At 40.9% G+C, this 27,994-nt stretch overlaps 1 protein-coding gene across 1 annotated transcript; it reads left to right on the top strand.

Annotated features, from left to right (window-relative positions):
• Positions 1-379: 379 nt before the first annotated feature.
• Positions 380-13,746, top strand: Slc35e3 (solute carrier family 35 member E3). Its single transcript, XM_042699094.1, has 5 exons — positions 380-960; positions 1,759-1,869; positions 4,120-4,278; positions 11,047-11,129; positions 13,420-13,746. The coding sequence occupies exons 1-5, from the start codon at positions 559-561 to the stop codon at positions 13,604-13,606; spliced, it is 942 nt and encodes a 313-aa protein (XP_042555028.1). The 5' UTR covers positions 380-558; the 3' UTR covers positions 13,607-13,746.
• Positions 13,747-27,994: the final 14,248 nt, after the last annotated feature.

Below are 27,994 nucleotides of genomic sequence, written 5' to 3'. Positions count from 1 at the left end.
TTTGTTACTGTTTAACATTATGCTTTGCAGTGAGAACTGCATCCTCCTCCCCCCAGCTTAGCGAGATGTAAGCGTGCTCAGAATCTGTCTCACTTGGTAAAACTGGCTAACATCAGCCACAAGCTTTCCCTCCACCCCCACCTTAGATGAAAAGAAGCGAGGGAGGACCCACAGGCCTCTTCCATCCCAGACCCCTTAGGGACCTGGAGGGTGGAAGCGCTGAGCACACTCCTCACCTGTCTGCTTCTCGAGCCCTGTGCGCCTGCGCAGGGAGGTGACTGCGCCCAGCGGAAGTGAGGTCGCTGGAGTCACGTGGCCCAGGGCGGAGGCGGGGCAGCGCTGCCGCGTACACGCTGAGTCAAAGGGCGGCCACCCAGCCCCGGCCCTGGAGCGTGTGCGGCCTGCGGCGCGCCTCCTTCCTGACTGGTGCATGCCTCTCCCTGGCGGGACCGCGAGGCCGTGGGGGGGAAGCGCAGCCGCAGACCGGCTGGACCCCTCTCTCGGAGGCTGGACGGCCCCGGCCTTACGGAGGACGCTGCTCACCCAGCGGCGGGCTTCATGGCATCCTTGGCCGACCGAGTGCGGAGCCATGGGCGAATCGCCGCTGGGCTCCTGTTTAACCTGCTGGTGTCCATCTGCATCGTGTTCCTCAACAAATGGATCTACGTTCACTACGCGTTCCCCAACATGAGCCTGACCCTGGTGCACTTCGTCGTCACCTGGCTGGGCTTGTACATCTGCCAGAAGCTGAACATCTTCGCCCCCAAGAGCCTGCCGCCCTCCAAGCTCCTCCTCCTGGCCCTCAGCTTCTGTGGGTTTGTGGTCTTCACCAACCTTTCTCTGCAGAACAATACTATAGGTACCTATCAGCTGGCCAAGGCCATGACCACGCCGGTGATCATAGCCATCCAGACCTTCTGCTACCAGAAGAGCTTCTCCACCAGAATACAGCTCACGATGGTGAGTAGCTCGAGCGGGGAGGGGGAGGGGGGTATGTGCATCACTGCTCCCACCTTTCCAGCAACTTCCTCCCCCAGAACTTTGTTTAGCCTTGCAACACGTTCTTTCCCATCATTTTGAATCCACATGCATAAGCATGTGAACTTCAGACTTATAGTTGGGGGTGGTTGTGGCTCCTTTTGGTACCCTGTTGGTTTCTTGGCCCAAAACGGGCATGCATGTATGGGTTTTAGCAACCACCTGTACGGGAAAGGGAAGAAAGCTGTATTAGGTGGTGCAACCCAACGTATCATAATACCTGCACAAGCCCAAACTGAAAATCAGTCCTCCTCCCTTGTGAAATCAAACTATGATAAACAAAAAAAAACCTAGCATAAAATGTCTCAGAATAAGTCTGCGGTAACATACTGCAGAAATGACAGCATCCTGGGGGGAAAAGACATTTCCTAAGATGATTTTTGGCATTTAGTAACTTAGAATGCTTAAATCTTAAATACTTTTGTTTTTGCTTATAACTTGTTTAGACAGTTTAGACTATCCACTTATCTACCTGTCCATACATGTATTTTTCTTGTAAAGTACAATGCATGGACTCACTATTTTACCTCGAATTTAAAGTAGAATTATATGTGAATGTCATTATGCAACTATCATATTTCACATTCAGGAAACAGAATTAACATTTGTACAGTTAACAGTTCCATGTTTATGATTAGTTTTTTAAGACATCTTGAAAGGAATTGCAAAATTTGTTTCTTGAATTTAATCTGAACAACATTTACCTCTTTTTCTTTACAGATTCCTATAACTTTAGGTGTAATCCTAAATTCTTATTACGATGTGAAGTTTAATTTCCTTGGAATGGTGTTTGCTGCTCTTGGTGTTTTAGTTACATCTCTTTATCAAGTGGTTGGTAATTTTTTTTTCTTTATGTGCCTTTTTAGCAGATTTCATAGATTTTGAAGCTGTATCCCAAGGTTTAGAAAATACAGTATAGAGACAATAGACTGTTGGGAAGAAAGCATAATTGCATAAATTGTCTGACTCCAGGTGAAGAGAAGAAAGGAGACAGAGAAACTTGGGTGTAGGATGCTCACCAAACACCTACCTGTTTGTAAGTGCTTAATACCCATGCTTAACAGTCTGAGTTTGGGGTGAAGTTCAGTTCTTTTTTGGGAAATCTTTATAAAATAAGTAGTAAGACTTTTACTTTTTACTAAGTTCATTGGTTATATAAATATACATATGTTTGCTTTTAATTAGAAAGTTGCTGCAAAGCATCTTTATAATTTAGAGTATTTATAGAGTATTTTATAGCAGTGGGTTTTTTGCTTCCTGTGCAAGCAAGGCGCCTTGCCCATAGGCATTATTCATTTAAAATTTGTTCATGGACTCCCTTATTTTATTACCATAAATCCCAACAAGTATGGTTTTTTTCTTGTACAGTGAGGAAAAATAACTTGGTGCAAGGAACAGTGAAACAGTATTCTCTCTATACTGAAAACCTTGGTCTGGAAATTTTGGGTGTGCCTGCATGGGGAATCAGCCAAAAAGTGTGACCAGTTTTCCTTACTTCACCAACGTCTACTGGTGATAAATGAAGGCATTCTTGCTAGGAATGTTCATTTAGTAATACAGTCCTGGCAATCTAAACTCTTTGGTAATGAACGTATTAGAAGATGAAAAACATTACAGTCATGAATACTTTTTTAAAATGTTTTAGGGCTTTTTGTTTTTTAATTATTTTTTTCAGTACTAAAGCTGAACCTCAGAGTCTCCCTGCATGGTAGGCCATTGCTCGAACAGTGAGCTATACCTGAACCCTTTTTCTTTTATTTTGAGAGCGGGTTTTACTAAGTTTGCCAGAGTGGCTTTGGATTTCTAAACCTCCTGCCTCAACCTTCTAAATAGCTGGGATTACAGAAACATACTACTACACTCAGCTTATTTATTAGAATTTCTTTTTTGTGTACTTTCTTTTTTGGTGGTGCTGAGATTTGATTGAGGCCACCACTTTTGTGCCTAAAGAGAGATTCACGGTACCTAATGAACCTACAATAGGAAGGATGGGGAGTATGTACTCTGCCCATCCATTTTGGCACACTGCTTTGTCCCCATGAGCAAGTGGTAGAAAAATAAATTCTTGGCCCTTCATATTCATAGAAGACTCTATAGCTGCTGGCAGGAGTATGGCTCAAATTTCCTGCTCTTCTATTTTTATCTTGTGAATTTCTGTACTCATAGTTTATATAACAAACAGGACAAGGAGAGCTATAGGAAAAAGATACATAGAAGGCATTCAGTAGCTAAGCTATGCTTGCCTGATGTTACTCACTGAGCATTTTTAAAAATATTTTTATTATCTGTAAGTAGTTGTACAAAGGAGTTGCCATTCACCAAAGCAGTTTATATCACTGAACATGCTTCAGAGTCTTCTTCCCAGACATAGTTGTAAAACACTTTGAGGGCTGATGGTTTCTGAGGTGTTGCTCCTACTGAGTAATAGTGTTTTCAGGTCATGATACCAAGTATATATAGGTATATTGGTGGGAAGATAGGGAATACCATCCTCGAAAAAGTCATCCACAGACAGGCAAATTTACCCTTGACTTGGTGACTAAAATGACACACACCTTTTAAGCCACACACACGGGCAGGTACCTCGGATAACCAAGGTTCCAGGTAATCAGTTTGTCAATATCTAGCCTCACCCTGCCCCTTGGTCTTTTTTGTTTTTTTACTTTTTTGGTATGTGTTTCTAGTTTGAACTCAGGGCCTCCTGCTTGCTAAGCAGATACTGTAAACATTTAAGCTAAGCCCTCAATCCATTTTTTGCTCTGACGCTTTTAGGAAGAAAAGGGATGAGGCACTTCATTTCTATGCCAGTTATTCCCTCAGTTTTTTATCTCTGTCTCTTTCATGCACGTAAGCCCTTATACATGTTACTTGAAAAGAAAAATAGATGATCAGGTATTGAATTTATGGAGTAACTTTAATCTAGAGTGCTTAAAGGCCATTTTTATGGATTATAGACTGTTTGAAATGTTGAAGCATAAGTAGGCTTTTCCTCTCCTCCAGCCTGCACCCCATATTTCCACCCATCCCTGTGACTACAATTAACTCTTTTGTCCCTGACTTGCTTTATCTCCTGATTTTTAGTGGGTAGGTGCCAAACAGCATGAATTGCAAGTCAACTCCATGCAGCTGCTGTATTATCAGGCCCCAATGTCATCTGCCATGTTGCTCATTGCTGTGCCCTTCTTTGAGCCAGTGTTTGGAGAGGGAGGAATTTTTGGCCCGTGGTCAGTTTCTGCTTTGGTAAGTTCTTTTGGTATCTAAGAAACAGTATAATTATAAATTATAAAATGTTTAGTTTTCAGAGCACTATCTCAGATCCCATACTATGTCCAGTCTCCATAATCACACTTGGAGGGGGGCAAAGTAAGGATGATTTTTTTTAGATAAAAACTGAAGAACAGAAAGGTGGAGGGATTTGCCTAGAATTGGACAACTAGCCAGTGATATAACCAGGACTGAAGTTCAGATTCCATGCCTGGTTTCTGGTCTGTCTATCCTAAACTATAGTCTACAGATGATTTGGGCATTTTATCTTAATCTTATTTTACTTTCTTTTATTATATATTAACTATGCAAAGGGGTTTCACTGTGATTTTTTTTTCTTTACTACAATGAAAGTATTACTATAGGTTTTGTTTTAAAATAAAATAGGACATGTTTGTTGCATACATTGTGGAAAATTCATTAAAAAACACTGAAAGTGAAGGTCTCCTGGAATCCCAGACATGTGTGTTGTGATTTTTCTATTAGAAATACATACAGGGCTGGGAAGTTGGCTCAGTGGTAGAGCGCTTGCTTTGCATGCCTGAGGCCCTGGGTTTGATTCCTCAGCACCACATAAGCAAAAAGAAAAAAATATAGAAATACATACATACGTCATGTGTAATTTTTTTTGTTTTTTTTGGGGGGGTGGGGGTCTTGTCGTGGGGCCTGAACTCTGGGCCTGGGTGCTGTCCCTCAGCTCTTCAGCTCAAGGCTAATGCTCTACCACTTGAGCCACAGCGCCACTTCCGGCTTTTTTCTTTTTGCTTATGTGGTGCTGAGGAATCGAACCCAGGGCCTCATGCATGCAAGGCTAGCGCTCAACCACTGAGCCACCTTCCCAGCCCCGTCATGTGTCATTTTTATCCTGAATTTTTGCCCCATCCTTCTTACTGAAACAGACATTAGCTTCTCATTACCCCTACTTATGCCCTTTAAATAATTTAGGTGTACATTCTAGCTTTTGCTCTTTCTTAGTTGCCTTTTTGTCACATATACCCACCTAACCATACACATCCACAAATTAAATATTTAGGTTTTGATAAAAGTGGCATCCTATTAACACTTTTTTTTCTTTTATTAAATCCAGGGCCTCACTTGTGTTAAGCAGGAGCTGTACAACTGAGGTATAGCCTTAGCCCTACATGTGTTTCTCTATCTAGCTTTTTTCGCCTAAATTCAAATATTCTTTTCAGACCATTCTTGACAGACCATTTTCCATATTCAGAGTTCTTCCTGTTGGTTACCATTATGAGCAAGGTTAGGGCAGACATCTTGTATATGTGCCCTTAACCGAGAGTGTTGGGACTAGAATTGATAGATCAAAATGGATGTTCTATGAGTACTTGAACTTAAAAAGTTTAATGCCTTTTGCTTGGTCAGTTAAGTCTGCTTTTACAAAACTACCAGGGGCTGGGTGAATTAAACTTTGGTTTAATTCACTGGAGGCTGAATACAGGAGGCTGGTAGTCTACAATCATGATGCCAGCAAGGTAGTGTTCTTGATGAGAGCCTGCTTCTGTCCACCTATGGCTTATTTTTTAACCCAGGGCCTCATGCATACAAGGCAAGCACTCTACCACTGAGCCACCTTTCCGGTTCCCTATCTTCTCCTTTCTTACCATGAATTTCTTCTTCCCATAACTTGAGTCTTTGGAACACAGTTAATGAGAGCATCTTTTTTAGTTGATGGTGTTTATTTATCAAACATTTATATAACCCTTATTTTGTTTCAGGAACTATTTAAAGTACTTTGCAACTATTAACTCCTCCTAACTTTATTAGGTTATTATTACTACTGTTCCCATTTTTTACTAATGAGAAAACTGAGCAATGAAGAGGTAACTAACTAGCTTGCAATACACAGCAAATAAGCAGTCAGATTTTGAATCCATGCATTCTAGCTCCAAAGTCTGTCTCTTTTTCTTTTTTTTTTTTCTAGTGCTGGGAATTCAAGACTTTGTATATTCTAGACAAGTTCTCTGCCACCAAACTAAACGCCTAGCATCCCCTCCACCACCAGTCTTTCTTGAGAGGTCTCTAGGCTAGCCTTAAACTTCTAGACCCAAGTGATCCTCCCACTATAGGTACTATAGTGGAACTATAGGTACACACCACCATCCTCCACAAAATACACATTTTTTTTATTTCTCTTTTTTTCCTTTTCTTTTAATATTGGGATTAAACCTAGGACCTTGCACTGTTAGGAATGCATTCTCCCACTGAGCTGCACCCTCATTTCCCAGCATTCTTAAGCATGTTGGTATGCTGCTGCCTGTGAGACCAATAGTTGTTCCAAATTTGTCTACTCTGCACTCTGGGGGTGGAACCCAGGGCCTTCCACATGGTAGGCAAGTGCATTACCACTGTGCTTACATCCCCAGCCCAGCCTTTTCTAAAGTAGAAATCACTGGACCAGCTCTGAGATACATTTTCCTGTGCTTTACAAAAGTCACAGCCATCTGTGTTTTCTGCTTTTCAACCATTACAGTATGTACTCCTGAAAGTGAAGGGCTTTTTGTGATAGTCCACTGACAGGTTTACAAAAGCAGGACGTGGCAGAAAAGCTAGGAAAAAACTCAAGGACACTAAGCCAGCAATCCCTTCAGTATAGGGAAAAGTCACCTTCATTCCTTAAATCCCTAGGGAAATCACTGATTGAAAGTAGAGCATGGAGTTATCTTTTTAATGATGTTCTAAGTCATTAAGAAATGGTTATGGGACATTCCGTGAAATCAGCCAAATTAATTATATACGATACATATTATTTTTAGAAACAGCTTTAGAAATATTTAAGGAGCAAGTTTATCTTTGACCAGTAGACATCACTGTTGTAAATCAAATGTGTTTTTACCTATATAAAATGAAAATCTAACACTACCCCATCACCACTAACCATCCCCACTCTGTCCTCTTAGAACTGCATTGACTTAAAAACTAATAAAATCTTATGAGTCACAGGACTGGGAAGGTGGCTCAGTGGTAGAGTGCTTGCCTTGCATGCATGAGGCCCTGGGTTCGATTTCTCAGTACCACATAAGCAGAAAAAGCCAGAAGTAGTGCTGTGGCTCAAGTGGTAGAGCGAGCGCTAGCCTTGAGCTGAAGGGTTGAGGGACAGCATCCAGGCCCAGAGTTCAAGCCCCACAACTGACCCCCCCCCAAAAAAAAAAACCAGAAATGTACCAAAAGACAAACAATGCTTTATTTTGGGCTGGGAAGGTGGCTCAGTGGTAGAGCGCTTGCCTTGCACGCCTGAGGCCCTGGGTTCGATTCCTCAGCACCACATAAGCAAAAAGAAAAAAGCCGGAAGTGGAGCTGTGGCTCAAGTGGTAGAGCGCTAGCCTTGAACTGAAGAGCTGAGGGACAGCGCCCAGGCCCAGAGTTCAGGCCCCACGACCGGACAAAAATAAAATAAAATAAAAATCTATGAGTCAGAAAATATCTTCAAATATGACATGTTTTCCTTGCATTGTAAACATTTTTTTGGTGATCCCCGGAGGTAGGCCTTGGATTTTGTAGGCAAGTACTCCAACGCCAGATTCATTCCTTCAGTCTTTTTGCTTTTTAGTTTTTCAGATGGGGTCTCACACTTTTGCCTAAGCTGGCCTGGAACTACAATTTTCCTACCTCTACCTCCGAGGTCGCTGAAATTACATGAGTAGGCTACTCAAAACAGCCCAGAATTTAAACTTTCTTAATAATTTGAGTTATAACTAATATTTTGTCTAATAGTATTCAGGGATGAAAAAATGATTTCTTAATTTTTAGAATATAACTTTGGGTATAGAGTGATGCATCCCATTTGTCCCCATCCTCAACCATGTTGGCATGCTCCTGTCCCAAGAGCAGGCCTTGTGCTTTCTGGTTCCATTCTTTTTTTTTTGGGGGGGGGGGGGAGGTCTGGTCGTGGGGCCTGAACTCTGGGCCTGGGCGCTGTCCCTGAGCTCTTCAGCTCAAGGCTAGCATTCTACCACTTGAGCCACAGCGCTACTTCCGGCTTTTTTCTTATGTGGTGCTGAGGAATCGAACCCAGGGCCTCATGCACGCAAGGCAAGTGCTCTACCACTGAGCCACCTTCCCAGCCCCCTGGTTCCATTCTTTTACCTCTTCTCTCCCTCTGCTTGGAGCATACCTCCTTCCTCATCTTCCTCTAATCTATATGTTTTTAGATCCAAAGCCCTTTTTATGTCCTGTTCCAGAATCACCTATGCTCCCTGTGACTCCTATAAAACCTACCAATCAAGAAGGAGCAATCATTTACTCTTTCCCTTTTATGTGTTGAGAAATCATATGTATCAGGGTGAAGATCAGGGATTCCCAAAGCGGACTGGGGGATTACACATGCATATTACCATGCCCTCTTCATTTTTATAGTCTTGCCAACTTTCTGCTTGGGTCTGGTCTAAAACCATGTTCCTCCCAAGCCCCATTTCCTGAGTTAGCTAGGCTTACAGTCATGCAACATCACACCTCGCCCTTCACACTACCTGGTTTTAAATCTCAGCACTGGCTCTTAATAGCTGTAACTATGTGAACTTAGGCCAATTACTTTACCTTTCTGAGCATTAATTTTCTCATCTGTAAAAAGAGATAATATTTTTATACTTACCTTATGATTGTGAGAATGAAATGAATTAATACATGTAAAATATTACAATTGTTAGCTTATACTAAATATTGTATAAGTATAAAGTTTGGTTGTCAGTGATTTTTTTTCTTTCTTTTTTTTTTTTTTGGAGTCCGGTCGTGGGGCCTGAACTCTGGGCCTGGGCACTGTCCCTCAGCTCTTCAGCTCAAGGCTAGCGCTCTACCTCTTGAGCCACAGTGCCACTTCTGGCTTTTTGCTTATGTGGTGCTGAGGAATCGAACCCAGGGCCTCAGGCATGCAAGGCAAGCGCTCTACCACTGAGCCACCTTCCCAGCCTGTCAGTGATTTTTTTTTAATTGTATATTATATTCCTAAGCTCATTTGAGGACAGGGACTTTGTGCCTGTGCCTCACAAGGTCTTGCCTAATTTTGTAGGTAATCAATGAATGTTTATTGATATAATTTAAATAAGAATGAAAACAATTCAGAAGACGATGTTAGCAGGTGTGGTGGTTGGAGATATTGGAATTCCTTATACTTTTTCATCTTTTATTTGCTGATTCTTCTATGGTACATAATGTATTACTTTTATTATAATAATAAACTTGAGCAGGATTGTGGTTATATAACTATAGTCTCTACTCAGAAAGCTGAGGCAGGGGGATTCCTTGAGTCCCAGGGTTTGAGGCCAGCTTGGGCAATATAGTGAGATTCAGTCTTAGAAAAATAATCATTGCAAAAAAATATTTCTTCCGTGAATGAATAAGAAAAATGAATTTAGAAATTCACATTCAATGATGGGTTATTGCAATTTTTCTGATTTTTTTTTTTAACCTGTCCTGGGGCTTGAACTCTGGGCCTGGGCGCTGTCCCTCAGCTCTTCAACTCAAGGCTAGCATTCCATCACTTGAGCCACAACACCAATTCTGGTGGTTAATTGGAGATAAGAGTCTCACAGACTTTTCTGCCCAGGCTACCTTTGAACCTCAGTCCTCAGATCTCAGCCTCCTGAGTAGGATTACAGGTGTGAGCCATAGGCACCTGGCTAGTTTTTCTGATTCTTATGACAGTTACAGTTTTGAACACTTCCTTCTGTTGACTCCCAAATGCATTATTTTTTATCTCTTTTTTTTTTTTTTTGCCTGTTCTGGGGCTTGAACTCAGGACCTGGGAGCTGTCCTTGACCGTTTTTTGCTAGCACTCTATCACTTGAGCCATGGTGCCACTTCCTGCTTTTTCTGTTTATGTGGTACTGAGGAATCGAACCCAGGGCTTCATGTATGCTTGGCAAGTACTCTACCACTGAGCCACATTCCCAGCCTCTCTCTAATCTTGGTTTGTTGTTGTTGTTGTTTTGCTGGTTATGGGTTTTGAACTCTGGGCCTGGGCACTGTCCCTCAGCTCTTCACCTCAAGGCTAGAGCTTTACCACTTGAACCATAGCACCACTTCTGGTTTTCTGGTGGTTTATTGGAGATAAAAGTCTCAAACTTTCCTGCCTGGGCTGGCTTTGAACCATGATCCTCAGATCTCAGCCTCCTGAGTAGCTAGGATTACAGGCATGAGCCACCAGTACCCAGGACTCTAATTTTGTTTTTAATGGTTGAGACTTGAGGATTTAAAAAAAAAATATTTACTTTATTGTTATTATAGAGGTGATGTACAGAGGGATTACAATTACATGAGTCAGGTAATGAGTACATTTCCTTTCATACAGTGTCTTCTGTTCTCTCATTCTCTCCCAGTCCCTTTCTCCCATCTCCACCCACAAGTTGTATAGTTCACTTTCATCAATGTCCAGTAAACTCCACCACTGGCCTTTTTTACCCTTTACCCCTCGAGTTCTGTATCTCTCCCCCTCCCAAGATAGTCATGTGAATGCATCATGCATAAGAATGAATCATAAAAAACTAAACACTAAAAAAAGAAGTCTCTTGTTTATATGTCTTGGAGTTTCAGTATATATATTATTTTATATAAATTTTATGTAAATATGAAGAGGCACTTAAGCATTGCACCTTTGTGTTTCTCTCCTAAGAGTATCTATCCTCTTTTGGTCTTGAGATTGGAGTTTTAAATGACCAATGAAAAATGTATTTTCATAGGATTATAATAGTTCCAATGATGTGTTAATAATTTTATTTATTTTTTTTTTTGTAGCTTATGGTGCTGCTATCTGGAGTTATAGCTTTCATGGTAAACTTATCAATTTATTGGATCATTGGGAACACTTCTCCAGTCACGTATCCTTTCCATAATAACTTACACATCAATATAATCTTTATGTTTTCTAAAACTCATTATCTTAGTTGTGTCATACTCTTGCTTAGCCTAAATAGACTAGAATATGTTGGTTTTAGTCTTTTATCTTTTCACACCAGAGTCTCTGGAATTTTAAAGAAATAACTGAGCAAATGAGTTCATTTTTTTGTATTATAGGTGTATTTATGTTTCCTTAAATAATAAGTGACCTCTTCTCTTACAAACACTAAGCTTTCTTACAGAGAGAGTAAATCCAAATAATATTTGTTGATTAAATATTAGGGTGAAGGCTTGTGTTTTAGTGATTTTTAGCTAGCTATAAGAAGTGTGATTGACTCATAACGTAAGATAATTTCACACCATTAGCATCTTATTTTTATTTTTTGGGTCCGGTCGTGGGGCCTGAACTCTGGGCCTAGTCGCTGTCCCTCAGCTCTTCAGCTCAAGGCTAGCGCTCTACCACTTGAGCCACAGTGCCACTTCCAGTTTTTTTTTTCCATTTTTTGCTTATGTGGTGCTGAGGAATCGAACCCAGGGCCTCAGGCATGCAAGGCAAGCACTCTACCACTGAGCCACTTTCCCAGCTCCCAGCATCTTATTTTTAAAGTATGCCCTTGTGCCTGGTTTTCTAATACTTCAAGTCAAAAAATGAAGTCATTAAGGTCACGTTCAGCTGTGTATTTTCACTATTCCTTCTGTTTCTCTTTGCATTTCACTTTGCCCTGCTCTTAGGCAAATGCTAAGAATAGATTCTATTACCAGATCAGAGAAGGCAGTTTAGTAATTGCTATGAGTAGCTATATGGTTTATATGAATGATTGAGATAGTAAAAAGTAAATCTCAAATATTCCAACTGTCAATAAATAATAGTGACTTATTTTAAAAAACAATGCTTAATAATTATTTACCAAGTATTGTTAAAAGCATTTTGCATTTATCAATCCATTTAATTCTTACCAGAACTCTGTGAGATAAAATCATTTTACTTTATAGACAGACAGGCACAGGGGTTAAATATATATATTTAACACACTAGCATATACAGCTGAAGAGCTGAGAATGCAGCTCAAAGTAGAGCATCTACCTAGCAAGCACAGGCCATGTTCAACCCACAGCCCTGCAAAAAAGATCATTCAACGGAGAAATACGTCATGTAGACCAGAATTCAGTTTCTAGCCCCAAGACTTGGGCCTCATGCTGCCACATCAATGTGTTGAAGACTGTGGCCCTTATTAAAATCATTCACTCATTTAAAAGATATTGATTGCAGATGCACTGTGAACCATTCATTGATTTAAAGAATATTTTTATACTGAACATCTGTATGTAGCCATGAGAGATATAGTAGCCAAACCAAATAGATGAAAACCTTATCTTTCATAGGCTTTCACTCTAATGAGGAACACAGACTATACACAAGAAAATACTTAAATATACATATGCAGTACTGGGTATTGCAAACTATCAAGAGGAAAAACTAAAGCAAACAGCAGAGATGAAATGTTTGGAGACAGGGTTGAAGTTGTAGGTAGGGTGGTCAGAGTGTGAGAAGTCCATGTTGCAAAATGAAGAAAAAAAGGAAATAGGAAAAAAGGAATAGGAGCCATAGTATGTGTGGTATTAGGTTATGTTTACTATGTAAAATCACTGCTGTTGGTAACTATTAGCACTAACATACATAGCACTTACTATGTGCTTTTATATGTATTAACTGATTTAATCCTCAAAGTAAATAGGTACAGACTATCCCTTATTTTATAAATGAGGAAACCAAGGCTGAAAGTTGTAGCTTTTTCTAGTTTTCTTATCAGGTAAATAGGTTCACATTATAAGTCTGAAGAGCAATAAATTTTTGGTTTATATATAATTATATTTAACATAATTATGTTTACTAGGACAAGAGAATAATATTTGAAGGAAGTATGTGTGTGTGTGTTCAGTTTGGTTTTTTAATTTATTTTTTTACATGAGAAATGACTTGCAAGAAAATCCAGCAGTGAATTACTGGTATTACAGTACCCTAGATTAGAGCCTGGACTTTGGAGCTGAATAAACTCATCTATGTTTAGACTCCAACTCTACCATTTAGAAACTTGTTATAACACCCCTGCACCTCCACAGTTGTGCAGTAGGGAGAGTGCAGTGGACATGGTGTGGTACTTAGGTAAGGTATGCATGTGGTAGTGTTCTGTGTATGTGTATACACACATACATCATGTGTATATCTGACACCTAGCTTGCTACTTTTTTATCCTTATCTGAAAACTTCAGCTATAACATGTTTGGACACTTCAAATTCTGCATCACTTTATGTGGAGGATACGTTTTATTTAAGGATCCACTGTCTATTAACCAAGGTCTTGGCATTTTATGTACACTCTTTGGCATACTGGCCTATACCCACTTTAAACTCAGTGAACAAGAAGGAAGTAAGAGTAAGTTGGCACAACGTCCCTGAGTTTCTATGGAGAAAACAAAAGTTGCTCTGAGAACGTAAGAAATGTTTTAGTGTGTACGCTAATTCTCAAAAAGAAAAAAAAATGCAGTATAAAGTCCATCAAATGATGTGCAAGAAGTAATATAAATTTTGTTTACAAATATGACTTCTTTTAGTATCCTTTTTTAAACTTAGTTCTCTAAAATATTTCAGGCTTCTTTTCAAAGATGGTTATGAGGCTGGGGATGTGGCTCAGTAGAAGAGTGCCTGCCTAGCATGCACAAGGTCCTGGGTTCTATCACCACCACTGAAAGCGGGAAAGAGATGATATATTATCTAATGCAATGTGTATATGTGTATGTATGTATATATGTGTATGTATATGTGCATGTCCATATTATATACACATATACATACACATACTGGTTTGGTTATACCAAGTAAAGTACATGAAAGCTAAAGTTGTGTAAGTAATAAAGGAATCTGTTTTCCAGTACTACAGATACATTTTGGCTTTTCAGTACTCAAACCTTTCTAAGGAAGGATGTAGAGGACTCTCTCCTACTTACTAGTCAATGGTTTCCCAGCATGAGATTTATTATAATTTTAGTCAAAGTGTTGAAGCAATGCTGAGAATCAAACCCAGTCTTCACACTTGCTAGGCAAGCACTCTACCTCTGAACTACACCCCAAGTCCTGAAGTCAGAATTTAAGTCTAACATTTCTGTTTTAGTTGGTTTCACTTCATTTCACTTACAGAAATGAAATATTTATAGAAAGGAAAATGAACTAGAGATGATCATGAAACAATCTATTTCTAAAAGCATTACTTTTCTGGTGGAAAACTGATGTAAAAGTATACACTATGAGGCCAGGCGTTATGATGAATGTCCATAATCCTTGCTCTTCAGGAGGTTAAGGCAGGACAACTGCTTGAACCTAGGAGTTGGAGGCCAGTCCCTGTTTCAAAAAGAGAAGTCACTAATTATGAGAAACACCTTATAGTTTTAGAGCTCTTTTCTCGTTTTTGAACTTTCAGTGAACTCTAGAAACTAAAGAGTTGTGTGACAAAGTAACAAAGACTTCAAGCCCAGTGCTGGTGGCTCACTTAATAATACTGTCTACTCTGGAGGCTGAGATACGGAGGATCATGGTTCAAAGCCAGCCTGGGCAGAACAGTCCACAAGACTCCTATTTCCAGTTTACCAGCAAAATTCTGGACTGGAGGCATGGCTCAAATGGTAGAGTGCTAGCCCTGAGTAAGAAAGCTGAAAGAGCTCAAGGTCCTGAGTTCAAGCCCTAGTACCAGAAAAAAAAAAGAAAGAAAAGAAAAAGAAAAGCACACACATACACACCTTTTAGATATGTAGGAGTTTTCCTACATATCTAAATGGAAAATTCCTGGCCCATTTAAAATAAAAGGCCTCACAGAAAATAAGTTTTGAAGAACTTCAGTCAGTCTGTTGTATGATTAGTATATGGGGCTTCTCTGGTTCTGAGTTTACAGATATTTTATTTGTGCTAAGAAATAGAGTTTTGTCTTTACTACATGAACCTCATGTATTTTGTTCATCTCAGAACATATTTTGTGTACTTTTAAATTAACATGATTATTTCCCCAAAACTGGAGAAAAATATTTCAACACAGCTATTGATGTCTGTATACTAGGAGCAGTTGATTTGTGCCATGTACAAATTCTTAACTGTAAATAAAACTTGGGAACAAACAGTGGTTAGAAAATGTGTGTGAGGTTATGCAACGAGAATAACAAAGTTGGGGCAAAATAGATGAGGATGCATTTAAACTATGTATTGTCAGTATTTTTGCCCTGAGGACGATCATAAAATTGAGGAGAAATTTCTGGGGGGGAAAACACCAGACAAGGTGACCAAGCAGAGGCAAACTCGAGTGCTTTGGGAATAAACATGTTTTCCTTTTGTTGCCAATGTAACAGGACTTATTTTTTTACCCTATGTCAAATGACTAAGCTTCAAGTTTTGCCTGTTAAAAATAAAGAGAAACTTGTTTTTAACCTTTGCCTTGCATATTAGAACTTGTAGAAGGATAGTACCAGCGTGGCCACACTGTTCTGTTCAGCTCTCAGATCTACGAACTGTAAACAGAACCCTTCACTTTCTTAAAATAAGGAGAAGGTGCCAGGCACCCGTAATCCTAGCTACTCAGGAGGCTGAGACCTGAGAATCATTGTTTGAAGCTCATGCAGGAAAGTCAATGAACTCTTATCTCCAAATATCCACTAGAAAGCCAGAAGTAGAGCTGGGGTTCAAAGGATGAACTGATGGCCTTAAGCAAAAAAGCTCAAGGACAGTGCCCAGACCCTGAGTTCAAGCCCCAGCACTGCCCCTCCTCCTCTGCCAGAAAAAAAAAAAGTGAAATGAAGTATGCTTTCCTATTTTTTTAAAAGAAACTAACCCTTGCTATTTTAAAATGATTAATTTCTTAAAATTGACTTCAAAACAACAGTGTTCATTGTTTTGCATGCTATCAATGAATAGTTGGATGAAGGAATATACACAAAATTAGAATTTTGCATTCATAAAAGAGCAGGTGAGATTTTTCTCTGTCTTCTTGTTTGTGTGTATCCCTTTTTTTTTCTTTTTCTTTTTTTTTAGTCAGTTATGGGGCTTGAACTCTGGGCCGAGGTGCTGTCCCTGAGCTCTTCAGCTCAAGGCTAGTGCTCTACCACTTGAGCCACAGTGCCACTTCCAGTTTTCTGGTGGCTAATTGGAGATAAATGTTTCATGAACTACTTTCCTGCCCGGGCTAGCTTTGAACCTCGATCCTCAGATCTCAGCCTCCTGAGTAGCTAGGATTAAAGGCATAAGCCACTGGCACCTGGCTTGTGTATATTCTTTTACTCATGGCTTCTAATTTTAAAAAGCACAATAAGACATTAAATTTGACTTATAGCTGGGTACTTGTGGCTCACACATGTAATCCTAGCTATTTAGGAGGCTGGGATTTGAGGATCACAGTTCAAAGCCAGCCTGAGCAGAAAAGTATGTGAAACTCCAGCAAAACCAGAAGTGGAGCTGTACTCCAGTATTAACATGCCAGCCTTGAGCAAAAAAGCCATGTAAGAGTGAGGTCCTAAGTTCAAGTCCCAGTATCAGGATCCCTACCTCCTCTTAGCCCCCCAAAAGTGACATTTTCAAATTGTTTTATGGTAGCAGACATGACTTCATTTGATTGTTTTCAAAGTTGAAGTTGTTTTATACTACATATGAAGTCATTAAGAGGTGAATTTGCCAATTCAATGAGTTATTTATGGGTATTTGTGGAATATTTTTGCAAGCTGTTTTTAATTTGGAAAGCAGTACATCACCCAAATTATAGTAATGCATGTTTTTCTATTGTACTAATAATATCTCATGAATACTATGTATGCCTTGAGAACTAGAATGCATATTTAACCAGATAGGGTGTGCATTTGAATGCTTAATTTTCTTTTTCTTTTTTTTTTGGCCAATCCTGGGGCTTGAACTCAGAGCATGGGCACTGTCCCTGAGCTTCTATTGCTCAAAGCTAGCACTCTACCACTTGATCCACAGTGCCACTTCTGCCCTTTACTGTTTATGTGGTGCTGAGGAATCAAACCCAGGGCCTCATGCATGCAGGGTGAGCACTCTACCACTGAGCGACCTTCCCAGCCCAGCTTTTTTATTTTCTAATTCCTCTTTTCTCAGTTTGAAATCAATTGGGCCTACATTTGTTGCAGTTGAGGGCCTTAGCAGAGAAGTTGAAAAGACATAGCATCAGTGTACTGAGATCCACTGGGATCTCCACAACCAGCACTTACTGTGGAAGTGATCAAGCTCTTGTGGGTTTTAAAAAATCAAGACTAATCCTTTTTGACCAGAGTTCTTAAGATATGTGGAGGACCTCACTGACCATATTTGTAGAGGGTCAAAATATTACATACAATTGACCCAACAAAAATAAAGATAAAAGTGCTGTAATCCAGTTCTCCAACCAAATACACATTCCTATTTGGCTCATTTGCCCTGTAGAAGCTAGAAATGCTGAATTCTCTTTTTACTTTGTTATCTTGGGGTGGATATGCGAGATGTCACTGAGAAACACCATTAGAGTCAGTATTTCTGGGGAAGCATTTGCTTTCCTGGTGAGAGAGATGGATGTGGCTGATACCTCATTCCCACCAACTGCTCCCACCACCTTCCTGGCTTACGTTCAGCTATGCATGTCTAGAACTCTGCTGATGCTCTTGCTGAAGGAGAGGTGAAGAGACCCTGTTGAGAAGTGGGGACCTGTGAAACTCATCAGAATCCCATCTTTTAGCTTCTAAGTGTAGGCAGAAAATAAGCTCCCCATTGTTGAAGGCTTGTTTTAGTTGTTACTTGCAGCTGCAGACATGCCTGTGAGCATCTGGTATAAAAGTATGAAGGACTCTGCTAATAGTTTACAATCCAGAAAGCAATAACTAAATGTAGGCTGTTAAAATAAGAGTGCTGGGTAGCCCTTCTTCCATTTTATAGAGCACTGGGGGTTGGGTAGTCAGGTGGCCATATGGACTTATAGGTGGATCCCAAACTAGAGCTATTGCTGCCTTAATGACGTGGGCTCCCTGTCCTCTACCATCCTCTTTGTGCTCTGACTTTGATCATCTTCAGTTACCCAGTACTCCCCCTGTCATAGCCATAACTATGTCTGTTCATTCACCATTTTGTCCTGTTTTTCCATTTTCCTTCAAGTTTAGTGGATAAACCAAGAAAACACCATTGCCTATGATTGAAAAGTCATGCTTAATTAAGTCTTAGATTTTGACATCAGTGTGAAAGTCCGAGAGATTCCGTTTGAAGATCTAGCAGAAACTCACTTTTCTAAGGCTCCATGACTTCCAGAAGACCAGAGCAGAATATGAGCCTCATAGTGTCCAGAGTAGGCATCTGATCCGCTTGACCTGACCACAGCCATCTTGTGACTGCACAGTTGTCCCTGGGTAACTGGCTTTTCCTGTCCTCGCATTCTTTCCCTGCATACTATGCCCAAACAAAACTATGAAAGTAGTTATGTGGACCTTTATCAACAGAAGAGTCAGCACCGGGAATGTGCCTCTGGTCTGTGATGTTAGCTAGAGATAAACCAGGTAGCCTGATTAAAATCACTGTTGTCCTGACCAATATATAAATTCTTCCTTTGACCGGAATCTCAAGGAGGCACTTTTCTGAGATTCACCTTTGACCATTCTTCCAGTACCTGGACCTGCCTGACTCTTCAGTCTTGTGGCCTTTGTGCCTAGCTAATACACACTAGGACTAGGTTTTTCAAGAATATCCACACACCACAAACTGCACATGGGTGAGAACTGTGTTCTGAGAGGAAACGCCTGCTTTCTGTCATGGAGTGATTGGATGGAGAGATCTCCAGCCAAACAGGACTTTTTTTCTTATGAAATCGTAAAGAACCTCATGAGGACATGCAGTGCTTGTTCTCAAATAGCACTCCTTACAAAAACATCAAGCCTGTGAATCTTCCATATACCCCCAGTTCAGTAACGCTCTGAAATCAGAGATTTGGCCAAGGAATCTGAGCTTCAATTTCTGTCCGCTCCTCCCCTGACAGCACTTTGTTGCTGTAGGGCAGTATGACAGGTTGTCATGTTAATCTCCATCCCAACCCATGACACATTACTCACCTGGAATCTGCTAGTTATAGCATTCCAAATATGACCATGATATTTATAAAGTATTCCCCCAAATCATTGTAACTCAGGACCTTGCGCTCTTGCTAGGCTTTTTTTTTTGCCCTAGGTTGGCACTCTACCATTTGAGCCATGCCTCCACTTCTGACCTTTTGCTGATTGGTTGAAAATTAAGAGAGAAAAGTCTCAGAGACTTTTCTAACCAGGCTGGCTTCGAACGAACCTCCACTTTTCCCCCTTGCTCCCCAAAGCCTGTTCTTCAGATTATCAGCTCTCAACTGCCAAAGCAGGTCTCTCATGTCACCCCTGAAACTCTCCAAAGGTACCCCCACTTTACTTAGCCAAATCCCCACAGCAACCTCAGGACAAGATAGCATATGATCTGTTTCCTCTCTCACCTAGTCTCCTCCGCCCCAGCCAGGCTGGCCTCAGTCATTGCAGGCAAGTCCCCTTGGGGCCCTGGCTCAAGCTCTGCCCAGAAGCTCTTCCCACAGCTGTCCTTTGGTTCTCATTCCTTTCTGGCCCTTTCTCAAAATTCAAAACATCGTTTCCATCCCCAGCCCCCATCCTTATATTTTATCATCACAGCAACCTCACCTCACTCTCAACACTAAGAACTTTACCCTGCCCCACATGACTTTTTCCTGTAGAACTTCTATCTCTGCTTTAGCCCATTTTAATTTACTCGTCTATTTCTTGTTCACTTCCTGTCTCTGCCTAACAGAATGTCAGCTACAAAAGCTTGGGGATCTGTTATGTAGCCAAAACTAGGTGCTTACATATTAGGTAAATGAATAAATGAATTCCCCGATAGCAGATCTTGCTCATGCCTTTGAAGAAACCACTGGCCTTTGCCATAGAGGAGGGAAAGCAAAGAGAGGTGGAGGAATGAAAGCTATCAAAAAAATGCAAGGTCCTGTCCCTTAAACTGTCCTTGAGCTTAGGCTTGGGTACTGTCCCTCAGCTTTTTGTGCTCAAGCCTAGCACTCTACCACTTGAGCCACAGCTTCACTTCTGGCTTTTTGGTAGTTTATTGGAGATGAGTCTCATGGACTTGCCTGCCTGGGCTGGTTTCAAACAGTGATCCTCAAATCTTAGTCCTCTGAGTAGTTAGCATTACAATCTTAGCCACTGATATCCAGCTTCAAGGTTGAATTTTACCCACTGAAAAGAATGAATACTTCTTGTTCTTCAGCTTTACCCTGCCTATCTTCTTGACTTCTTCCTTTGCAATGGGTCAGAACATATAGGTGACAAGCAAAAGTTCAGAACTTTGCTGATATATATCCCAACTTCACTCAGGCAAAGCATGACTTATGAGCCAGGAGCTGGTGGCTCATACCTATAATCCTAGCTACTGGAGGCTGAGATCTGAGGATCGAGGTTCAAAGCCAGCCCAGGCAGGAAAGACCGTGAGACTCCTATCTCCAATAAACCACCAGAAAACCGGAAGTGGCGCTGTGGCTCAAGCAGTAGAGCACTAGCCTTGAGCTGAAGAGCACAGAGACAGCTCCCAAGCCCAGAGTTCAAGCCTCTGGACCGACCAAAAAAAAATGACGTGACTTTTGATTTTGATTTTTGTCTTTGCTTTTGTTTTTGTTGTGCTAGAAAGTCAAAACCCAGAGCCTCATGTATGCTGGGCAATATTGCTAGGCATACCGCTGAGCTATACCTCAGCCTGAGATTTTAAACTTCTTTGCCAGATGTTGAGTGAACAACTTGAAGTTAGTAGACTTGATCAATATCAATAGGTTATCTGGCATATGGCACAGAACACACTGTTTTCTAGTTCTGTGGAGGACAGAAACAGGATCAACAGAGATCATGTCAGTAGTTGGCAGGATATTGGGGTAGAGAGGAGGGAAGGAAGGTAGTTCTAGGGCTTGAACTCAGGGCCAGAGCACTTTCCTTTAGTTTTTTTTTTTTTTTTTTTTTTTGGCGGTTGTAGAGCTTGAACTCCGGGCCTGGGCGCTGTCCCTGCGCTCTTCAGCTCCAGGCAAGCGATCTACCACTTCAGCCACAGGGCCACTTCCGGTTTTCTGGTGGTTTATTGGAGATAAGAGTCTCACGGACTTTCCTGCCCAGGCTGGCTTTCAACCGCGTGATCCACAGATCTCAGCCTCCTGAGTAGCTAGGATTACAGGCGTGAGCCACCAGTACCCAGCTAAACTTTTAGCTTTTTCAGTCTAGGTGAGTGCTCTACCACTTGAGCCATATCTCTACTTCTAGCTTTTTGGTGTTTATAATTAAAGAGTCTCATAGAGTTTTTCCTATCCAGGCTGGCTTTGAACTTTGATCCTCAGATCTCAGCCTAGTAAGTAGCTAGGATCAAAGTCAGGCCTTGTCCTAAACCTTTTATCTTCAAATCTTAACACATAATTTCTAACATCAGGGCTGGGAAGGTGGCTCAGTGGTAGAGTGCTTGCCTTGCATGCATGAGGCCCTGGGTTCAATTCCTCAGCACCACATAAGCAAAAAGAAAAAAGCCAGAAGTAGTGCTGTGGCTCAAGTGGTAGAGCGCTAGCCTTGAGCTGAAGAGCTGAGGGACAGCGCCCAGGCCCAGAGTTCAGGCCCCATAACCGGGCCCAAAAATAAAAAAAATAAATTTCTAACATCACACTGTTTGTGAAAGCTTTTTAAAAACGTTCTAAATACTGTTTTGAACGCCGTACTTGTTTTCTACCTTGAAGACTTTTGACCATGCCTCAGGCTGCAGAAATGTAGTTTGTGGCCTTTCAGCCTATGACAGAGGAGGCTTGTCTTCACTGTTGCCTGCTTTTTAGACAGAGCAGTGATTCAGAGGAGATGGACGTGTACTCTGGGCTCATGCAGAATGAATGCACCATCAGAGGACCAAGGGGAGGAAATAAGAAAACCTTGTTTATAACCTATGTTATAGCACATGTGTTTGGGAGAAATTTTAGGCTGAATTTAATAAGAATATTTTTTGAAAAGTATATTGGTGAGGCTGGGAAGGTGGCTCAGTGGTAGAGCGCTTGCCTTGTAATGCATGAGGCCCTGGGTTCGATTCCTCAGCACCACATAAGAAAAAAGCCGGAAGTGGCGCTGTGGCTCAAGTGGTAGAGCGCTAGCCTTGAGCTGAAGAGCTGAGAGACAGCACCCAGGCCCAGAGTTCAGGCCCCACGACTGGACCCAAAAACAAAAAAAAAGTATATTGGTGATGAAATATAAAGTCAGTGCACTTTGGGAATAATTACAGCAATATATGTGACATGGTAATCATCATTTCCATAAATTTGGCAAATTTGACAACTTTTAATTATGGGTATCTGTTATAGTTTGCCAATTCTGAATGTTGTTTTTTGTGTGGTGGTTGTTTTTTGTTGGTGGTGGTCGTGGGGCTGGGGCTTGAACTCAGGGCTGTGTGCTAGCCCTGGCTCTTCAGCTTAAGGCTAGTACTTTACCACTTTGAGACATAGTGCCACTTCTGGTTTTCTGGTGCTTAATTGTAGATAAGAGACTCATAGACTCACCTGTCTGGGCTGGCTTTGAACCATGACCCTTAGATCTCAACCTCCTGAGTAGCTAGGATTACAGGCGTGAGCCACCAGTGCCTGGCTTCTGAATGTTTTTGCACCAAAAATTCTCTGGGTGAACAAGTCTTTTTTTTTTTTTTTTTGTCGGCCGTGGGGCTTGAACTCTGGGCCTGGGCGCTGTCCCTCAGCTCTTCAGCTCAAGGCGAGTGCTCTACCACTTGAGCTACAGCACCACTTCCGGTTTTCTGGTGGTTTATTGGAGATAGGAGTCTCACAGTCTTTCTTGCCCGGGCTGGCTTTGAACAGCGATCCTCAGATCTCAGCCTCCTGAGTAGCTAGGATTACAGGCGTGAGCCACCAGCGCCAGGCTAAAGTCTTTTTTTTTTAATGACTGTATGGGGCATGAACGTAGGGCCTGGTGCTTCCACTTAGCATTATTGTTCAAGGCTGGCAGTCTACTTGAGCACTCTATCATAGCTCCACTTCTGAATTTTTGATGGTTAATTGAAGATGAGAGTTTTATAGATTTTTTTTCTACCTGGTCTGGCTTCAAACCACATTCCTCAGTTCTCAGCCTCCAGGCACAAGCCACTAGTGCTGAACAAGAATTCTTTATAAAAAGAAAAGCAAGGGCCTATATTAGTGGATGTAAAATCTCATGCTGCTGAATAAAATCATAACACAATTGCTTCTACATGTTGGTCTATAGCCATAACCAACTGTACTTAACTAATAGTATGCAAATCTCTGCAAAGCAGAGATTTTTTTTTAAAAAACTTAAAAGTATGGGGCTGAGAATGTAGCTTTAGTGGTAGGCTGCTTGCCTAGCATGTATGAAGCCCTGGGTTCGATTCCTCTGTATCACATATACAGAAAAGGCTGGAAGTGGCATTGCGGCTCAAGTGGTAGAGTTCTAGCCCTGAGCACAGAGAGGCTCAAGGACAGAGCCAAGGCCCCTGAGTTCAAGCTCCAGGATGGGCAAAAACAAAAACAAAAAAAAAACTTTGTTTCCTTTTGGCCTTCTTTATTCTTGCCTTTAGCTTTTAATGTAGTGTTTAGCAAAAACAAAAAAACAACAACAACAAAAACCAATTCTGACCTCTGGCTTTCTAGTCTTTTACCCCAAGAGGAGAAAATTTGTCTGTCTTTATCAAAACACATAGTAAGACCTCATGTTTACATCTTTATTTCATGAAAAATTTTGAGACTATGTATTTTGTTCTTTATATTCTTGTCTATAGTTTACTGTTTTCTCAAGCCAAAATGGTCTCACAAAAAAAAGCAATTTATTCCAGCTTGAATTCCACTCACAAGAGAGCCTCTCCTTGGTATGACCTGTGTGTGTATCTCACTGTGCAGCAGAAGTGCTTATGCCAGGACATCATAACTTAGCACTTTTTCATTTTATCCCACAGAATGATTTTTTAAAAAGGTATGACTGTCTGGGTGCTGGTGGCTCACACCTGTTATCCCACATACTCAGGAGGTTCAAAATTTGAAGCCAGCCCAAGCAAACAAGTCTGAAAGATTCTAACTTTAACTAGCAAAAAGGCAGTTCTAGCTCAAGTGGTAGAATACCAGCCTTGAGAAAAAAAAACTAAGAGAGCATGAGGCCCTGATTTCAAGCCTCAATACCAGCATGTGCATGCATGCGCACTCGCACACACGTGCTTACGCGTACACACATACACAAAATGGCATGCAAAAGTGAAGACCACATCAAATTAATAATTTTACTGCTTCAAGAACATTCTAAGTGAATCTGAAGTAAATTACTGTTTTAAAACTTTGTTGTTACTTTTTTTAAACTTTTGAGTTCATACTGACGAAATACACTATTATACTAAATCTGAAATGTCCCCATAGGCTCTTAGATTGGGGGCTTGCTTACTAGCTGAGGAGCTTTGGGGAAGTGGTTGGGAGATCTCTGACCTAATCCATGGATTAATCCCTTGATGGATTCATAGTATGATGGCATTGTTAGAAGCTGGTAAAAAGTAGGAGTTGCAGGAAGCTGGTCAGCAATGCATGGGGAAGGATCGGTCTTGTCCCCACCCCTTCCTGTTATTGTTCTCTCTACTTCCTGTCTGTCATGAGGTAAGCAATTTTACTTCATTACTTTTCTCCATCATGATGATCTGCCTCACCCTAGACTCACAGCAATGGAACCATTGGAATATAGGCTGTACCCTCTGAAAGTGTGAGTAAATATTTCCTCCCTTTAAGTTGATTCTTCTCAGTATTTGTTACAGTGACAGAGCCTGCCGAATACAATTATAATGAATCCTGATACAACAGGTATGGGCTGGATCCATACCCATATCACAAAAATATTACCCATTGCTGCTCTTGTCAATGCAGTTAGAAAAGCAAATCAAGTCATAATATTATTTCTGTTAGTAGTGGTAATATTTTTATCTCATGAGACCCTTTCAGGAACTTATGGCCCACATGCTGTGAACAGCTGCCCTAGATATGGTAATCAGGATAAGTTGCCTGCCCTGTGGAGCCTGAATAAGTAAACACAATATGTGACGTATAAATAAGACAATCCGACAGTATGCTTGATTCATGAAGATAAATCAGGGAATGTGATAGACAGTTCCTAGATTGGAAGGCTGCTTTTGAGATCTTTCTGAGGAGCTCCAAGTTCAAGAACGAAGGGGATGCACCGTGTACAAACCTAATAAATGTTTTTGGAAAGATGATACTGTAAGAAAAAGTCAAAGTCTGGCTTTAGGAAAGACAAGAAGGAAGGTAGTCAGGCCGGGTAATGGAGGTATTTTTATGACCCTTAATTCATTTAGGAATTATATACCTATTAAAAATGATAACAGTTGATGATCCTAAAACTCCAAGGAAGTTTGGCCACAGAACTCAATGTGTGTGTGTGTGTGTGTGTGTGTGTGTGTGTGTGTGTCCCCTTTGGTACTAGATTTGAACTCAGGGCCTTGTGCTCTTGCTGGTTAATTGGAAATAATAGTCTCTCAGATTTGTCTGTCTGAGTGAACTTTGAACCAGGATCCTCAGTTCTTAAGCTTCCTGAATAGCTAGGCTTATAGACATGGGTCACCAAATACTAGCTTCACAACCCAATCTTTAAGGCTTCTTTTTTTTTGAGAAAACTAATAATTTTTTTAATGTGCAAGACAGAGAGAGAGAGAGAGAGATTTTATTTATCCTTTTTTCCTGTGGATCCAGAGAAGGGGAGTTAGTCACTCTGACATGTGGCTAGCTGACCATGTAAGGAGCAGTAGACATAATCAGTAGAAAGGAATTTCTTAAAAGTTACTCTCAGCTTGCATAATCACAGATGCACTGCGTATTTTCAATCCTTTTATTTCTCAATGACATATAAAGAACAATGTGCTGTGCAACTAATAAATATCTCCATATAGGTTGGTCATTGAGTTATTTTTCTAATTTCCATGATGGTCCAACAAAATGGTTGCAAAAGTAAAAAGCCCTACTACCAGATCTCTGTAGAGAGGAAGGAGACTGAATTCTTTTCCTGGGAGCAAGCCCTACCCGACACCTGCGGGGGGGGGGGGGGGGGGGGGGGGTGAGGACATCTGCTAGGAAATAGCAGCCTTCTCCCAAACAAAGGCAATTTGTGTCACATTCTGGTGATGTATGTGTTGATCCAGAACCTTCTCTGTAACTTATCTTTGTAGAATCTTCACTGCTCACTTCCTGTGAGCCTACTACTAACCACAAGCACCAGGTGAAGGAGAGAGAAAAAAAAGTCACAATCACTCGTAGTCAGACAGTCCTTAAACTGGTAGCCATCTGTCCTTTGAATCTCAGCAGAATCCTGAGTGTATAGTTAATCTAAGAGACTAACTTCTCCGAAATGAAGTCCCTACCCCTTGGCCTAACAATCGGTAGTATTTCTATACTTAAGAGCCTTACTCCAATCTTCTGGAAATTGTAAGGTTAAGTCAAGTCAAGTCATGGACTTGTGCCGTTTTTCTTCTAACAGTAAACACAGAGGATCTACTAGATCAGTACTTTCTCTCCAAATGCTGTAGTACTAACTAGATTGCAAATGCCATTGAGGGCAGGACCTGTCCCATTTCTGTTCCACTTTGTTACTCCAGCACTGTTCTATGTCTGGAACATGGTATGTGCTTAGCGATTATTCAATGAATGGTTAACTAGATCAGAAAATGTATCCATTTGTTCCTTTTTCTTCTGTCACAACTGGGGTTTGAACTCAGGGTTTTATACTTGCTAACAGACCCTCTACTGCTTGAGATACACCAGTAGCCTTTTTTGATCTAGTTATTTTTATGGTAGGATCTCACTATTTGCCCTCCCTGGACCTCAATACTCCAGCTCTTTACCTCCCAAGTCGGGAGTTTGCAATTGTATATTTATTTGAATACTTCCTTTTTGTGTTTCTCCTTTACCACACTGCAAGCTCAGAAGAGGCAGGGACTATGTATATAATCAGGCTACATTTCAAATGTTTGCACTGTGCTGAGAAATACTTATAAAGTACGAATTAAGGGTGACAACCAAATTCCTGCTTTAAGCATTTGAACACCTAGCCAAGAGGATTATAGCAGTAATTTAAGGCACAGACTAAGGATGGACCACTGACATGAATATTTGCTCAGGATTTACATGTCCACTAAATGACTGCTAAATGACTGCTCTCATTTTTACTGGACAAAGTTCTGTTCTAGACTCTGGTTTTTTTTTCTCTCTTTCTCTCTCTCCCTTCCTTTCTTATTTCATTGTTTTTTTTTTATTCGGTGTTTCTTATTGGTGGTGGGTTGTTTTTTTTTGTTTACATGTTTGTGTGTACTGAGGTGTGAACTAAGGCCTTGTGCTTACCAGGGAGGCCCTCAACCAACTTGAGCCATGCTTTACTTGTTTTTCAAATAGAGTCCCCAATTTATGTCAAGCCCAGCCTGGATCTCAATCCTGTTTACACCTCAAACCTGGATCAAATGACTGGCTTGTACCACAGCTTTTATTAACTAGTTAATTAATTCTAACGAACTAAAGCTCACTGTGATTAAATTTTACATTGGTCTGTTCTATTAGGTCCTGGGTAGAGATGCCCAGTCCAAATCCATAACTCCCACACATTTTACTTAACAGTATTTAGCATTACACTTAAGCTCAGTGAATTCCATTCAATAGGAAAAGTCCTGAGGAGGGGGAAAAATGTAGAAAAATAAATAGCCCAGTCCTGTACATTTTAACAAGCAGAAATG

This window comes from Dipodomys spectabilis, unplaced genomic scaffold, assembly GCF_019054845.1.
Source record: "Dipodomys spectabilis isolate Male_0828 unplaced genomic scaffold, ASM1905484v1 ptg000234l, whole genome shotgun sequence".
Classification (NCBI taxonomy): domain Eukaryota; kingdom Metazoa; phylum Chordata; class Mammalia; order Rodentia; family Heteromyidae; genus Dipodomys; species Dipodomys spectabilis.
The sequence above is the reverse complement of the archived record's forward strand: the minus strand, read 5'-3'. Positions and strand labels throughout refer to the sequence as shown.

Bases quoted from the DNA above. Each gene is read 5' to 3' on its own strand.
- Slc35e3 (XM_042699094.1), top strand. From the start codon at position 559: ATGGCATCCTTGGCCGACCGAGTGCGGAGCCATGGGCGAATCGCCGCT. The intron at 1,870-4,119 runs GTTGGTAATTTT...CCTGATTTTTAG, and splicing joins TTACATCTCTTTATCAAGTG to TGGGTAGGTGCCAAACAGCA. The intron at 4,279-11,046 runs GTAAGTTCTTTT...TTTTTTTTGTAG, and splicing joins CGTGGTCAGTTTCTGCTTTG to CTTATGGTGCTGCTATCTGG.